This window comes from Rhinoderma darwinii, chromosome 4 (genome assembly GCF_050947455.1).
Source record: "Rhinoderma darwinii isolate aRhiDar2 chromosome 4, aRhiDar2.hap1, whole genome shotgun sequence".
Taxonomy (NCBI): Eukaryota; Metazoa; Chordata; class Amphibia; order Anura; family Rhinodermatidae; genus Rhinoderma; species Rhinoderma darwinii.
In genome coordinates this window covers 394002361-394017581 of record NC_134690.1, presented here as the reverse complement: position 1 = coordinate 394017581, position 15221 = coordinate 394002361, and the positions used below count along the sequence as shown (strand labels likewise).

General features: G+C 44.4%; 1 protein-coding gene across 1 annotated transcript in view; it reads right to left on the bottom strand.

Moving 5' to 3' along the window:
* Positions 1-15221, bottom strand: part of IARS2 (isoleucyl-tRNA synthetase 2, mitochondrial) — a 73610-nt gene that overhangs the window by 26166 nt on the left and 32223 nt on the right. The window contains exons 10-12 of the mRNA XM_075863353.1: positions 13089-13179; positions 12523-12674; positions 10289-10449 (exon numbers count right to left, since the gene is read on the bottom strand). Coding sequence (XP_075719468.1) covers positions 10289-10449; positions 12523-12674; positions 13089-13179 — 404 coding nt within the window. The remainder of the gene's footprint in view (positions 1-10288; positions 10450-12522; positions 12675-13088; positions 13180-15221) is intronic.

The window sequence follows — 15221 nt, the reverse complement described above, 5'->3', positions numbered from 1 at the left end:
GTCTGAGGTCTGATATTAAATTGGGGGTGTGAATATATTCAGGGAATCTGGTTTAGGGTCTAAATATATTCCGGGTATCCAGTCTGGGTTCTGAATTTATTTAGGGGGTCTGGTCTGGGGTCTGAGTATATTATAGGGTCTGATCTTAATATAAGGGATCTGAATATATTTACGGGGTCTAAAATTAACTTAGAGGTCTGATAATACCTATGAAAATATGTAACCACGCCCTTTTATATAAGCCACACCCCTCACAAAGGCCCTTCCTTTTAGACCCGCTCCTCGTGTGTCACTTTGTGAAGGACCCTCCCAGGATGACATCTCTGCAAATAGTCTGATAACCATAGGCAGAATCAATACATATAAAAATACCACAGCGCCAAAAAAACCAACCACCACGTGTGGTAGCGACAGCCATTAAGTTGGGTCTACACCAATGTCTTGTAATGCGACCTCACGTGCGGTTTTCTGTGACTTAAGGAACCGTCTTTTTTATAGGTAACAATATTAAAATCTCGAACTGCGGTCGTGTAATATCTCACGCCATCTTAATAAAATCCGCGCAGTAAAAACATTGTCAAATTCTCTTTAGTGGATTTCACGACTGGCAGCGCCATGTTCTGATGATCAGACCGGACCACGTCGTCCTTGTAAGACGACGGGCGCAATCACTGCATTACAAGGCAGGCTGGAAGGCTGTATGGTAAGCTCGGTTGGCGCAATAATGGCGGCCATACTTGTTCGAAATGTCGCTGTAAATGTAGGAATATTGGGCGCCACTTCCTAAATCTGTCATGCTCTGCGCTGCAGATTTCGTGTGTTCTACGTGGACGCCATTTTTGTTTATGCCAACAGCTGGCGTAATGCATTGATACATCCCCTGCGATGCTGCGCCTGCCTAGCCATGCCCGTCAGCAACTGAAAAGAATAGGATATACAAATAAACACGGCGTCTGTTTCCAGCGCCCTACTTTGCGCCATTGTGCTGCCCCGATCATAATCCAGATACCGTTCTGATCTGTGTCTCGGCATCTAATGCAGCCCTTACACTTCACGTCCTGAATAATCTATTACCCGTCTCTGTAGCCTTCAATTAAGAAACCAAAAAAAAATGGAAGGTTAAAATGAAAAAAAAAAAAAAAAAAACAAGAACCAATATATAAAATCCTTTCCTGGAACTTATCACGCAGAAATCTGCCAGCTCCTCTCAGGGTATCAGAGTCCACACAGGCGCCGGTGATAAGGACGCTTGTAAAACTTTGCCCTGAGCATATAAAGCCTATCAGTGAGCGCCGGGGATTACGTGTCAATCTCCAGTCTCCTCGCAGCTTCCGTGACAGCGACCAATCGCTGGGATATTGATGAAGACGAGGGTTACCGGGCCCGGGGGGCAGAGTTCTAACCATCGCTAGGCAATAACGAGAATAGAAACAGTTCCTGGTGTTTGATGTCGTTGTGTCGAGACAGGAATGCTGCGCTCCACGCTCCTCCGGGGACTCAGGTAGGCGGCTGTGTACTTACTGCGTATGAAGACCTACATGTATAGCCTAGCCCTGCTGTATAGGAAACCCAAACATCACCGTTACCTGTAGTTAAATGCAGTCTATTGTTCCCTGTTATCAGCCATTTTAGAACAGATTAATTTTTTTTTTCCCTTTGTATCGGCACAAGTGATATTGGAAGCAAGTTAAAAGGGACTCTAACCCTAATCTTACCTCCATTTACGGCTCGGTTGAATTTATTGTTCTCTGTTATCAGCCATTTCCGACTGTTTCGAAGAGATGTCTGCTCAAGTAATACAACCAAACTGAAAGGGACGCAAAGCTATTTCCTGCTTAGATGAATTCCATCTATTGTCCCCTGTTATCAACCATTTCTGGCTGTGAAGAGGACAATAGTTATGGATATGATTAGCAGCTAAAGAAGGCTGCAGGTTCGGTGGCGCCTCAGCATGATGGCAGGCCAGGGGTTAACACTTAAAGCTGGAGGTTCGCCGGATGCATTGGCGTCTTCGAGGCTCAAGCATAAACTTGTCCGTGCTGAAAAGGACAAACGCTTAACCCATCCTCTGCCGCACGCAACCCGACACGGTTTCGTTTCAATGGGACAGGGTGTTGGCGTTGTATTTGTAGTTCTTAACCCTTTGGTACGTAGGGTGTGACTTACCGGCCGTCTGAGCACGTGATCTAAAAGTGTTCTCCATTGATCTTGTTTTACAGGTGTGTCAACACGCAGGACAAAGGCAACGCCATCCCGCGGGCTACATCGTCTACACAGTAGGAGCAGACTGTAGTGTGTATCAGGTGTAACAGCAACTCCATGTGGACTGCGCAGGATTCCAGTGGAGATGCTGTTACTTTTGATGGGCACTTGCAGGTCGTCGTATGTGAAAGGGATCTCTGGGCACCGGGACGGCGGCAGCGTTTTCAGGGTGTGTCTTACGGAACTTCCGACTGCTACGGATTCAAGAGCCTTCTGGACGGGGACCAAACACTCCACGGGGCACGTTGGGAGTTGTAGTTTCACAACAGCCGGAGGGCCGCCGGTTACAGACCGCTGCACTAACGCAAACAGCACTACGGACAATCCTCAAATTAGGACTCTGGTTGTCGGGGGCTTCAGTGATCGGGTAACCAGGAAGATGACCTATGAATTGACAGCCACTTGGGTTTCTTATGTGTCTGTCATTTCTGTAGGCCAAAATTCTGATTACTGTCTCAGCTCTACATAATGGGGACTTATCCGTGATTAATGCAATTATCTACTATATATTTACTGTAGTTCTAGTCATATTTGTTAGTATAAATTATGTATTAATTGTGAATATAGATGATATTTTAATTGAATGCATTATTGCTACCGAATCAGTAACTTTTTTAGGTACATTTATGGTAGTACCAGGAATAGCCACATCGATGAGGGGCGCTCCAGTGATGATTATTGGGGTCTGTCCTCCACTGATCACACATTGATTGGCCTATCCTTAAGGTACACGTCAACGTATATTGCTGGAAACCCCCCTTTATATAAATAAAATCAATATTTTCATTAAATATATTATTTATTACTTTTTATGTATATTATATTACATTTGTAGACTTGTATTAGACTATACAATGTGATGTGTGGTGGATACAATATAATGAACCTCTTATCTAATAATAAACCATTAAAATGTTAAGATATTATGTTTTTACTTCTGATAGAAGGTAGAACGTGTTCTGGGAAATTTACTCTTTAAAGGGGTTTTCCGCTTTGGACAATCCCTACTTGCTAGAGGGGTCCCTTGACAATAAGCTGATCACAAAGTGCCCCCCTGCTGGTATCCCCAGTGATCAGCTGTAATCTGTGGGGAAACCTGATAATACGTGTTTAAATTCCCTGCAGCGCCACCACAGGAGCTACAGGGGCACTATACTGTGCGGAGGGCAGCTACAGGAGCATTATACTGCGTGAAGGCAGTTATGGCGAGACATACTGTGGAGGGCAGCTATAGGGGCATTATACTATGTTGGGGGCAGTTATAGCGGCATTATACTGTGTGGAGGGCACTATGGGGATATTATACTGTATAGAGGGCACTATGGGGGCAATATACTGTGTGGGGGCAGCTATGGGGCATTATACTGTATAGAGGGCACTATGGGGGCAATATACTGTGTGGGGGCAGCTATGGGGATATTATACTGTATAGAGGGCACTATGGGGGCAATATACTGTGTGGGGGCAGCTATGGGGAATTATACTGTATAGAGGGCACTATGGGGGCAATATACTGTGTGGGGGCAGCTATGGGGAATTATACTGTATAGAGGGCACTATGGGGGCAATATACTGTGTGGGGGCAGCTATGGGGACATTATACTGTATAGAGGGCACTATGGGGGCAATATACTGTGTGGGGGCAGCTATGGGGACATTATACTGTATAGAGGGCACTATGGGGGCAATATACTGTGTGGGGGCAGCTATGGGGATATTATACTGTATAGAGGGCACTATGGGGGCAATATACTGTGTGGGGGCAGCTATGGGGATATTATACTGTATAGAGGGCACTATGGGGGCAATATACTGTGTGGGGGCAGCTATGGGGACATTATACTGTATAGAGGGCACTATGGGGGCAATATACTGTGTGGGGGCAGCTATGGGGATATTATACTGTATAGAGGGCACTATGGGGGCAATATACTGTGTGGGGGCAGCTATGGGGACATACTGTATAGAGGGCACTATGGGGGCAATATACTGTGTGGAGGGCACTATGGGGATATTATACTGTATAGAGGGCACTATGGGGGCAATATACTGTGTGGGGGCAGCTATGGGGATATTATACTGTATAGAGGGCACTATGGGGGCAATATACTGTGTGGGGGCAGCTATGGGGACATTATACTGTATAGAGGGCACTATGGGGCAATATACTGTGTGGGGGCAGCTATGGGGATATTATACTGTATAGAGGGCACTATGGGGGCATTATACTGTGTGGGGGCAGCTATGGGGCAATATACTGTGTGGGGGCAGCTATGGGGACATTATACTGTATAGAGGGCACTATGGGGCAATATACTGTGTGGGGGCAGCTATGGGGATATTATACTGTATAGAGGGCACTATGGGGGCAATATACTGTGTGGGGCAGCTATGGGGCATTATACTGTATAGAGGGCACTATGGGGGCAATATACTGTGTGGGGACAGCTATGGGGATATTATACTGTATAGAGGGCACTATGGGGCAATATACTGTGTGGGGGCAGCTATGGGGATATTATACTGTATAGAGGGCACTATGGGGGCAATATACTGTGTGGGGGCAGCTATGGGGCATTATACTGTATAGAGGGCACTATGGGGGCAATATACTGTGTGGAGGCAGTGTCATGGGGTATATTATATACAGTAGTATACTATACAGCAGGCTCAGGGGAAAAATATTAATTCAATGGCTTAGAATGCAAATAGGGGGCGTGGCATGCAAAAAAGAGGTGTGGTCGAAATAATCGTTATCGAGGTTACATGCTTAATTAACCGTGAGTTTGATGATAATCTCCCAGCCCTACAGTAGAGGTTGCACCTCAGCTGGAGTCACTGATCAGAGCTGGGCTGGAGCAGAGCTAAAAAGCAACCACAAGTAATAAAAACGAACATCCGGTAAACACATCGAGTACCGAGTAATATATAGCTGAATGTCCTACTTTCTGCACAATTCTTCACACCCTGTAAATATGAATAATAAATAATATAATACGTACTATATACATCTCATAACTGGGCAGAATTCTTTCTATGTTATAAAGGCCAAATAGTCACTAAATTTTAAGCCGTAAAACATAAATAAATTAGAAAAATCTCGTGTCTTTTCTGAGTCCTCTCAGATGGCATCGAAATTGGCAATTTATCCAAAGTGGTAATAAAAAGTAAGGATCAGAGGTGATGGACTACATTTCCTCTGTGATGGCGCTGCAGGGGAATTGAACCCTCGCTGCTGCGTTCCCCCTCATATTACAGCCGATCGCTTTCATCTCGGACTCTCTCCACTTTAATAGAGGCCTTTAAAGACTATGTACACCTTTGAAAAAGGTTTTTATTTTATTTTTTAATATGAAAATGTCTATCAGTGTGTTTGGTGCAACTTTATAATTACTTTTTATTAAAATTATTTTAACTTTTTGAGATACAGCTGCTTTGTATCCTGTATATAGAGCATCTGTATCTTGCTTTGAGACCTGCATAGGTCAGGTCAGCGGCACTGACGGGTTCAGTGTGAGCGGGTCAAAACGTAGATGTGATCGATAACCGGTGGATCCTGTGTGTCAGACACACAGGACCCGCTCCCACTGATCCCATCAGTCCTGCGGACCTGACGGACTCAGGTCTCAACGCAATATAAAGCAGCTCTATATACAGGATACAAAGCAGCTGTATCTCAAAAACGAAAAATAATTTTTAATTAAATGTAATTATAAAGTTGCACCAAACACACTGATACACATTTTTATTTAAAAAAACAACAACAACAACATTTTCAAAGGTTTACTTAGGCTTTAACACCTTAACGACCGCCCACCGTCTTTTGACGGCACGCGGTGCATGTCAGTCTACAGCAACATCTTTTGGCGTCGCTGTAGAAGAGGCTGATGTGCGCTCCTGTGAGCGCTCATCCCCTAAGGCCTCATGCACACGACCGTAAAAACTCCCGTTATTACGGGTCGTAATTACGACCCGAAATAACGGGCTCATAGACTTCTATTGGCCACGGGTACCTTCCCGTTTTCTTACGTGAAGGTGCCTGTGCCGTTGAAAATGATAAAACATGTTCTATTTTTTTATTTTACGGGCCGTGCTACTATACTTTATAATGGGAGCACGGCCAGGAAAAACGTGCGGCTGCCCGTGGCCGGCCATGCGGGCCGTGATTGCGGGCACGGTCGTGTGCATGGGGCCTAAGCAGGAGCTGTAACTAACAGCTCCTGATCTTAGAGCAGCCTACCGAATACAGCTGGGGTCGGAGAACATTCGGACCCCAGCTGTTTAACCCTTTGTTCGCTGCGGTCTGTGACCACGGCAAGATCAAAGGGAGATCTCCGCTTTGATTTCGCCATCGGAAACCCGGTGACATGATCAAACACCGGGGAGTCCCTCTGCAGTCAGCCCTGGGGACCTACAAAGGACCCCAGGGCTGTCTGTTCAGTTTGCCTGTTGTTCGGGCACACTATTAACAGCAGCCTGTGTCACAGTGACAGTATAATGTATTAGCATACAGGAGTATGCTAATACATTACAAGTAAAAAATAAAGTTATAAATAAAGTTATCCCTGAATGGGATTAAAAAAAATATATATTTATTTTATAAAAGTCATTATTTTTGCATAAAAAATATTTTATTGCCCCTACACTAAATAAAAAACCTACACATATTAGGTATCTAAACGACCGTAATAACCTGAAGAATTAATCTAACGGGTTATTTAGCGTGAAACGTGAATGGGATAAAATATAAACAAGAAAAACCATGCAGAGAATCTCTTTTTCTTATATTCACGCTGTAAAAATATTTTTTTTCTACCTCCAAACTACGAAAAACAAAATAATAAAATTCCTCCCGCATAAAACAAGGCCTCGTACAGTCACGTCAATGAAAAAATAAAAACTTTATGGCTGCGGAGATGCAGTGGTAAAAACAGAAAAAATGTAGACCTTTTCTGGCCTGGTCATTAAGGGGTTAATAGTTGTTACCCATAGCGAAGACCAAGGTAAATAGATGAAGGCTGTACAATAAAGAACAAATATTCTCACATGTTCGTCTGTAATCTGGCGCCGGCCGGATCTCGCTGGCGCGGGATTACTACAGTATATGTTCTAAAAAAAAAAAACAACAATGGAGGCAGAGGGCACGAGTTACTGCGCCCACGACCGGACCACAATTCCTATAAATACCACTCAGGTGAGGGACAATCCTTTTCTTCTGGTTACATTTACACGACTCCGCTTCCTCGTTACAGCAGATCATAAAGGAGTTCAACCTTCACCCCGTGCACAGCACCTCTGATTGTATGATTGATCGCTTCCTCCTGAGCCATGAAACAAAGCAAATCAACGCCGGCAGAGAACAAGGCGTGACCCCGTACACAGGGAAGAAGAGAGGCCGCACGTCCACAGAGCTACGCACCCGGGACGTGCCGCAGGAATGATACAGGCCACCAGCAATTTCACTTCTATACTATTACTATCCGTAGTTTAACCCCCATTCACCTGACAGAGGCCAAAAAGGTGTCCGTCTCGCCTCCTTCGGACTGGTATACATCGGTACATCTTTTTTCTGCGCTTGTCCATACAGAGGCATCGTGGAAAAAAAACCGTATACTGCACGGAATACTTTTCTATAACATGGGAGCCTATGGGCGACGGATCCCGCTGTATGCCTATACAGCGAAATGTGTCAGAAATACTCCCAACGACAAAACGCAGCGTATGTGGAGCCTAGGGCTGGCCATACACATTAGATAGATGTCGGCTGAGAGCTATTTCTCCCCATCTCCCCATACGTGTGCACGCTCGGTTCGCTGCCAGGCACCGCTGGCGGAGGCTTATCTACCCGGAGAACAAAATGATGGGGCATGTTGAAATTGAACTGCCCGATCCTTCTCTACCCTCGACATTTGCCATTGGAGGAGAGTCGGGCCGCCCCCTTACACATTAGATGGTCAGCCGATCCTGCCGGGATCGGAAGGTTCGGCTGACATTAATCTATGGAGTATGACCACATTCACTCTGCACATGCAACTTTTTCAACGTAAGCCCCGTACTAACCCCAACTTTACTAATCCCGACCACGTCTCCAAAAACTCTAGTCAGAACTTCAAAACCTTTGTGTGCCCAGAGGTGGTGATGCAAATGACACCCCAGAAATTTTCATAGAAGCGTTCACAGAAGACCAAGGGTTGTCCAGGATTAGAAAAACATGGCTGCCTTCTTCCAAAAACAGCGCCACACCTGTCCATGGTTTTTGTCTGGTATTGCAGCTCAGCTCCATCGATGTGAATGCGTGCTGCAATACCACACACAACCTGTGGACAGGAGTGGCGTCGTTTTTGGAAGAAAGCAGCCATGTTTCTGTTTAATCCTGGACAACATCTTTAAACCTGGGCTACATAGTAAATACACCAGTAATTCCTATCCTTATAACCGTGTGGGAGCCCCTGAACAATGGGGGAGAACATATCAATAGGTTTGTAGCATTTTCTGGGAAAAAACAGTCAAAAATAATTTGGTCTTTTTACTTTTCGAACTTCTTTTCAAAGTTGGTATAAAAAGGGGATGGGGCTTAGCCAAAGGAGACGGGACCTCCGCCGGAGCAAGAGATTTATCATAATGTATGCAACTGGCGTAAGTTATGGCGCAAATCTACACCTGCTCACAGCAGGCGTGGATTTGCATTACTGTCGCACGTACATCAAAGCTGCTCTAAATTTATTAGGAGTTGTGCACCTCTTAATAAATTGGATGCATTTTCCGCTAACATAATAGGTGTGTAAGGCAGAGTTCACACAGGGCGGATACGCTGGGTAAAAGAACGCAGCGTATCCGCCCTGCGCCCCGCAGGGAATTCCGGGCGAAAAACCACACCAAACTGTGGTGCAGTTTTTCGTCCAGAATATCCGCTGCGGAAAACTGCAGCATTAGCCTGGCGTTTGGGGGGGAATATATTAAGACCGGCGCTGCAGTGTTTCCATTCACAGTGAACCCCTCTAAATGTGACCACTAAATTACCCCAAAACTGTGTGATTGGGACCATAAAATAGTCCCAATCATATAACAGTGACACAGAGTAGCTACGGGTACAATAGTGCTGATATAAAAAGGGCCAACCGCTCCTATAAGACACACATGGCAGATGCGTTATGTTCTGGGACAGAGTCAGGAATCCAGGGGGGGGGGCTCACGGAGTCCTCGTTACTGTCCCGTATGAATGTCCCTTAGAAGCAAATGATCTTGTTAGGCCTTAATGAAAGTCTGATGCAGACAATCTCGGTTTTCCTGCTTTAGACATTTATGGCATATCTATAATATACCGGGAGAACAGGGTCTCCTGACCCCCATTGTGCAAGCAGGCAGTGGTCACATCCAGACGAAGACACTTTCCATTGAAGACTATGGGAATTACTAAAAAGTTCAAGCAACTTTTTTGGAATGTCTGCATTGAAATGTTACAAGGAAGTAGCAACTATAAAGAATAGACATAAAAAACTGCATGTAACCCTACACAAGTGATATGTGGGACAAACAGAGGGAGCCAAAGTAAAGTAAAGGTTCAGCTACACACAATATTGCCCCATTTCTCGATTTTACCAGGAGACTGGACATTTCCTTTTTCGGCAAGAGACCCCCTACTCTGAAGAAACCTGTAGCTGATAGCACCAGGGGCAGTTGTGGCTGGCCACATGGTAGTATTACATCAGATGAATGGGTGACTATGTCTTGGCCAAGTCTGCCAGGGTTGGAGCTCTCCTCTCTTAGCAGCTCTACGCTACGGTTAATGGAGGGGGCCCTGCGCAGTGTACCCCCCATGATATCCATACGCACTTATAGGGCACACGAACTGGGTTTCTGTCATGAGACAATCCCTTTAGCCATGCAAACTTTTTAGCTTCCATATGACAAAATCTGTAGTCCCTACTAAGAATTCCAGGGTCCCTGTATAGACACCCCAGAGCAATGATGGCCGACCAACGGATAATGAGGATTCCCATAAAGCTCTGAAAACTGAACTGCGTACCTGTTGATGAGAGCGTCTTGTGTTTCTTTATGATAAAACACAGGAATAGGGACCCCCCAGCTCCGCTGCCTTGATATACACCAGTATGTTCGGCGGCCCAGCATCTCAATCATCCCGCGGGCAGCTGACGCAGGCGTAAATTTCACTTTCTTTAAAACCTCCTGTAAATAAGTGAACACGTTTAAATGCAACGGCAACGCGTGAATAAAAGTACTGAAATAAGAGAGCGCAGGAGAAGGTGTAACCCTTTTACTGCCAAGGACGTGTAATAAGTCATGAGTTTCAACGATGGCCACGACTAATATACGAGGGATAAGACTCTTAGCTTTCAAATGACACCAGGATCACAGCTAGGTGCAATATTTGGGGCTGAAGTCGGGCAGCACGGCTGAATAGTTTCCCTTCCTAGTTCTGTGTCTAATAGAGGGGGAGGAGGGAGGCGCTGCAAGTGAGAGCAGGAAGTAAGATCAGCCTCAGGTCTCTTCATGTTATCTCCTCCTTACCAATTGGAGAGGATACTTTGTCTCCAGTTGTTACATTTATGGGGGGAGTCTTTTCTTTTTTTTTTTTTCTACTATAGGGGTAAGTTCACACATAGGGTAAATACTACGTCTTTTCCGCAACGGATTTCGTTGTGAAAAATTGTGGATGAGATTTGAACAAATCTTATCCACACACGGCATGAAACGTCATCCCGGTAGGCAGGACGCGTCGCCATGGCTACGTTAAAGGAAACTTTTTTTTTTAATGTGCAGTTTTCATCGGATATTCAGGCTGAAAATCTGCACCACATTTTGGTGCAGTATTTTGGCGGGAATTCCCTGCGACGCCCAGGGCGGATACGCTGTGTGCTTTTACGCAGCGTATCCGCCCTGTGTAAACATACCGTAGGAGTGAGAAGATGAGAGTTGCTCTTCCGGCCAGAGTGGAGAACAGATAACAAGCAGCTCTCTTGCTCTGGCGGACCGGGACCATCTTAACAGACCACCCTGTAATAATACTATTTCTGGGCATGGCTTCCCCCAGCAAAATCAACTGTTTTCTAAGGTCTCGGTAGCCGGTGCAGCGATCATCAGATGGTCGACACTGTGGCTCTCATATTTAAGGGGTCGTCTGTGACGAGACAACCCCTTAAAGGGGTATTCCCATCTTAGACATTTATAGCACGTCAAAGGGATATGCCATAAATGTCTGATAGATGTGCGTCACGGTTCTGGGACCTGCATCTTTCTCCGGAACGGGAGTCCTCTGACCCCCTTCCTGTCGTCAGAAGCCACATCCAGGAGGAGAATGAGTGAAGAGGTGGCCGCGGCTCTCTTCATTCTGTCCTATGGCAGTTATGGAAACAGTCGGGCAAGCGTGTAGGCCGGAAGTTCGGTGATCCCCTTTCTGGCGATAGATATCAGGCCCAGGGCTGGGACTCGCATCCAGCAGACCTTCATGGTAAATTCCGTGGATATGTTAAATGTCTAAGATGGGAAAACCTCTTTAATAGCTCTGCGGTCCATTCTTCTCTTATATATTTACAGTATATAAGCAGAGGAAGGCATTCTGTGGTCTCCTACAAAGGACAGCCAATGTAGCTGCTTTTTGAAACAACCCCATTGTCGTGCTTTTTTTTCTCTTTTAATTTCCATCAAGAGTTCCAATATTTTAACAACAAGAATGAAGCCGTCTCCATTGCCAATCTTGGGGTCAAAAATGGCAGAACCCAAACAGAGAGAGCCCCATATAAAACAAAGACATGCACCAACACTCCAAAGTTGGCCTGTCAGTTAAACTCTGTGTAGTGCCATTCCTCTGTTATTCCTCCTGGAAATGTACGAATATATCAATTTACAACTGGGTAGCGCCATTTCCCTTGTCAATGGGACGTGTCGCTACACACTCTGACATCATCCAATCAGTGCTGACAATGTTAGACTGCATATGGACACACCCTATTGATACAGGATGTCACCTCTGAGACCCCCACCTATGTAAAGAATGGGGATCCTCTGCTGAGAATGAATGAAGAGGTGGCCATGCATGTGTGCTGCGCTATATTCACTTCTATAGGAATCACTAAGACCGTCGGGCACAGATGGGGTAGAGGTCCTGTGGACATGACAAATGTCTGAATGGTCCCTTTAATGTTGGTTTCACATGCAAAATGGCTTCATCATCTGTGATGAGGAAAAACATTATATACATTTTATATGTCTGTAGGTTATAATCATTGGCGGCCGTGTTACCTGAGCTTTGTCTTTAACATTAGCGGTGTTGACAAACCACTGCTGACTGGCACGGATGATAATCGGCTTCTTGGTCCTCCAATCGTACGGGTAACTATGAACAAAACTCTCCTCTTTTATCAGGTTCTTTGAGCCGAGCAGCATCTGTATGACTAGAAGAGGAAAAGATGTTACTACAGTCTTCACAGGATGTGTATAAAAGGAAAAAAAAAAACATATAAAAAACAAAAGTATGAGAAGTGGAGATCATGTGCTGAGAAATCTGTGAACGATATGCATTAGTGAATATAGTGATTATAGGGAGAAATAGACTCCAGGTGCAGCGTAAAGGGGTTTTCCATTTTAAGAAAATTAAGGTTATTCATTAAATAAAACAGAAAACATAGTTTGAGTATCAATTTATCACAGATTTCAAGATCTCTGCTTACTGGTATTGAATAGGAACCTTCCAGAGGATAAAAAAAACCATTCCTGTTATCATACAGTTATCAGAGATGTGTCTTATATTGAGCCATGCGCATGTCCAGGACAGATTTTCATCCCCTTTTTTTCGTATTCCTACATACCGGCCTCATTTCCATCTTCGAGCACATCTTTGGTTTCCAAATCAACTCCTGCTTCAGAGGTAAAGCGGCCGGCTTCATCCACCAGACAGTCCTTCAGGAAGAAAGAAAAAATTGCGAGGAGAAAGATGCAAAAACAAAATAATAATTAAAAACAAAAATAAATAAATCATTACTCCTACTTAAATTCATACCGAACAAGTGACATTTTACTATGCACGAATTCTAATTTCAGAGAGAAAACCTTGTATGAGAAGTGATTAGATGAAAAACGCAAAACTTTTAATATAAAATGTTTCATGAGGATTTAGAAGGGCTGGCTTTAGGAGGTGGCAAACTGAACAATTGCCCAGGGTCTGCTTTACCCCCTAACCTCCCATCCCCCCAAGGACAGGAATCCCAGAAGCAAACTAAAACCACAAAGTATTATTTAGCGGTGTATCACGGTGTTATTTGAGATCTGAATTAGTGTTCTGTGGGAACTATGTGGCAGTACTATGTAAGCCCTTTGAGTAATATTTCGATTTTGCATATTATTTATTTGGACACTGTATGGTGGTATTATGTGGGCTGTGTATGGCAGTATTATATCAGCACTGTATGATGGTATTATGTAGGCTGTATATGGTAGTATTATCTCGGCACTGTATGGTGGTATTATGTGGGCTGTATATGGCAGTATTAGATCAGCACTGTATGGTGGTATTATGTGGGCTGTGTATGGCAGTATTATCTCGGCACTGTATGATGGTATTATGTAGGCTGCATATGGTAGTATTATCTCGGCACTGTATGGTGGTATTATGTAGGCTGTATATGGCAGTATTATCTCGGCACTGTATGGTGGTATTATGTGGGCTGTATATGGCAGTATTATATCAGCACTGTATGGTGGTATTATGTGGGCAGTATATGGCAGTATTATCTCGGCACTGTATGGTGGTATTATGTGGGCTGTATATGGCAGTATTATCTCGGCACTGTATGGTGGTATTATGTGGGCTGTATATGGCAGTATTATATCAGCACTGTATGGTGGTATTATGTGGGCTGTATATGGCAGTATTATATCAGCACTGTATGGTGGTATTATGTGGGCTGTATATGGCAGTATTATCTCGGCACTGTATGGTGGTATTATGTGGGCTGTATATGGCAGTATTATATCAGCACTGTATGGTGGTATTATGTGGGCAGTATATGGCAGTATTATCTCGGCACTGTATGGTGGTATTATGTGGGCTGTATATGGCAGTATTATCTCGGCACTGTATGGTGGTATTATGTGGGCTGTGTATGGCAGTATTATATCAGCACTGTATGGTGGTATTATGTGGGCTGTATATGGCAGTATTATCTCGGCACTGTATGGTGGTATTATGTGGGCTGTATATGCCAGTATTATCTCGGCACTGTATGGTGGTATTATGTGGGCTGTATATGGCAGTATTATATCAGCACTGTATGGTGGTATTATGTGGGCTGTATATGGCAGTATTATATCAGCACTGTATGGTGGTATTATGTAGGCTGTATATGGCAGGATTATCTCGGCACTGTATGGTGGTATTATGTGGGCTGTATATGCCAGTATTATCTCGGCACTGTATGGTGGTATTATGTGGGCTGTATATGGCAGTATTATATCAGCACTGTATGGTGGTATTATGAGGGCTGTATATGGCAGTATTATCTCGGTACTGTATGGTGGTATTATGTAGGCTGTATATGGCAGGATTATCTCGGCACTGTATGGTGGTATTATGTAGGCTGTATATGGCAGTATTATCTCGGCACTGTATGGTGGTATTATGTGGGCTGTATATTGCAGTATTATATCAGCACTGTATGGTGGTATTATGTGGGCTGTATATGGCAGTATTATATCAGCACTGTATGGTGGTATTATGTGGGCTGTATATGGCAGTATTATCTCGGTACTGTATGGTGGTATTATGTAGGCTGTATATGGCAGGATTATCTCGGCACTGTATGGTGGTATTATGTAGGCTGTATATGGCAGTATTATATCAGCACTGTATGATGGTATTATGTGGGCTGTATATGGCAGTATTATATCAGCACTGTATGGTGGTATTATGTGGGCTGTATATGGCAGTATTATCTCGGCACTGT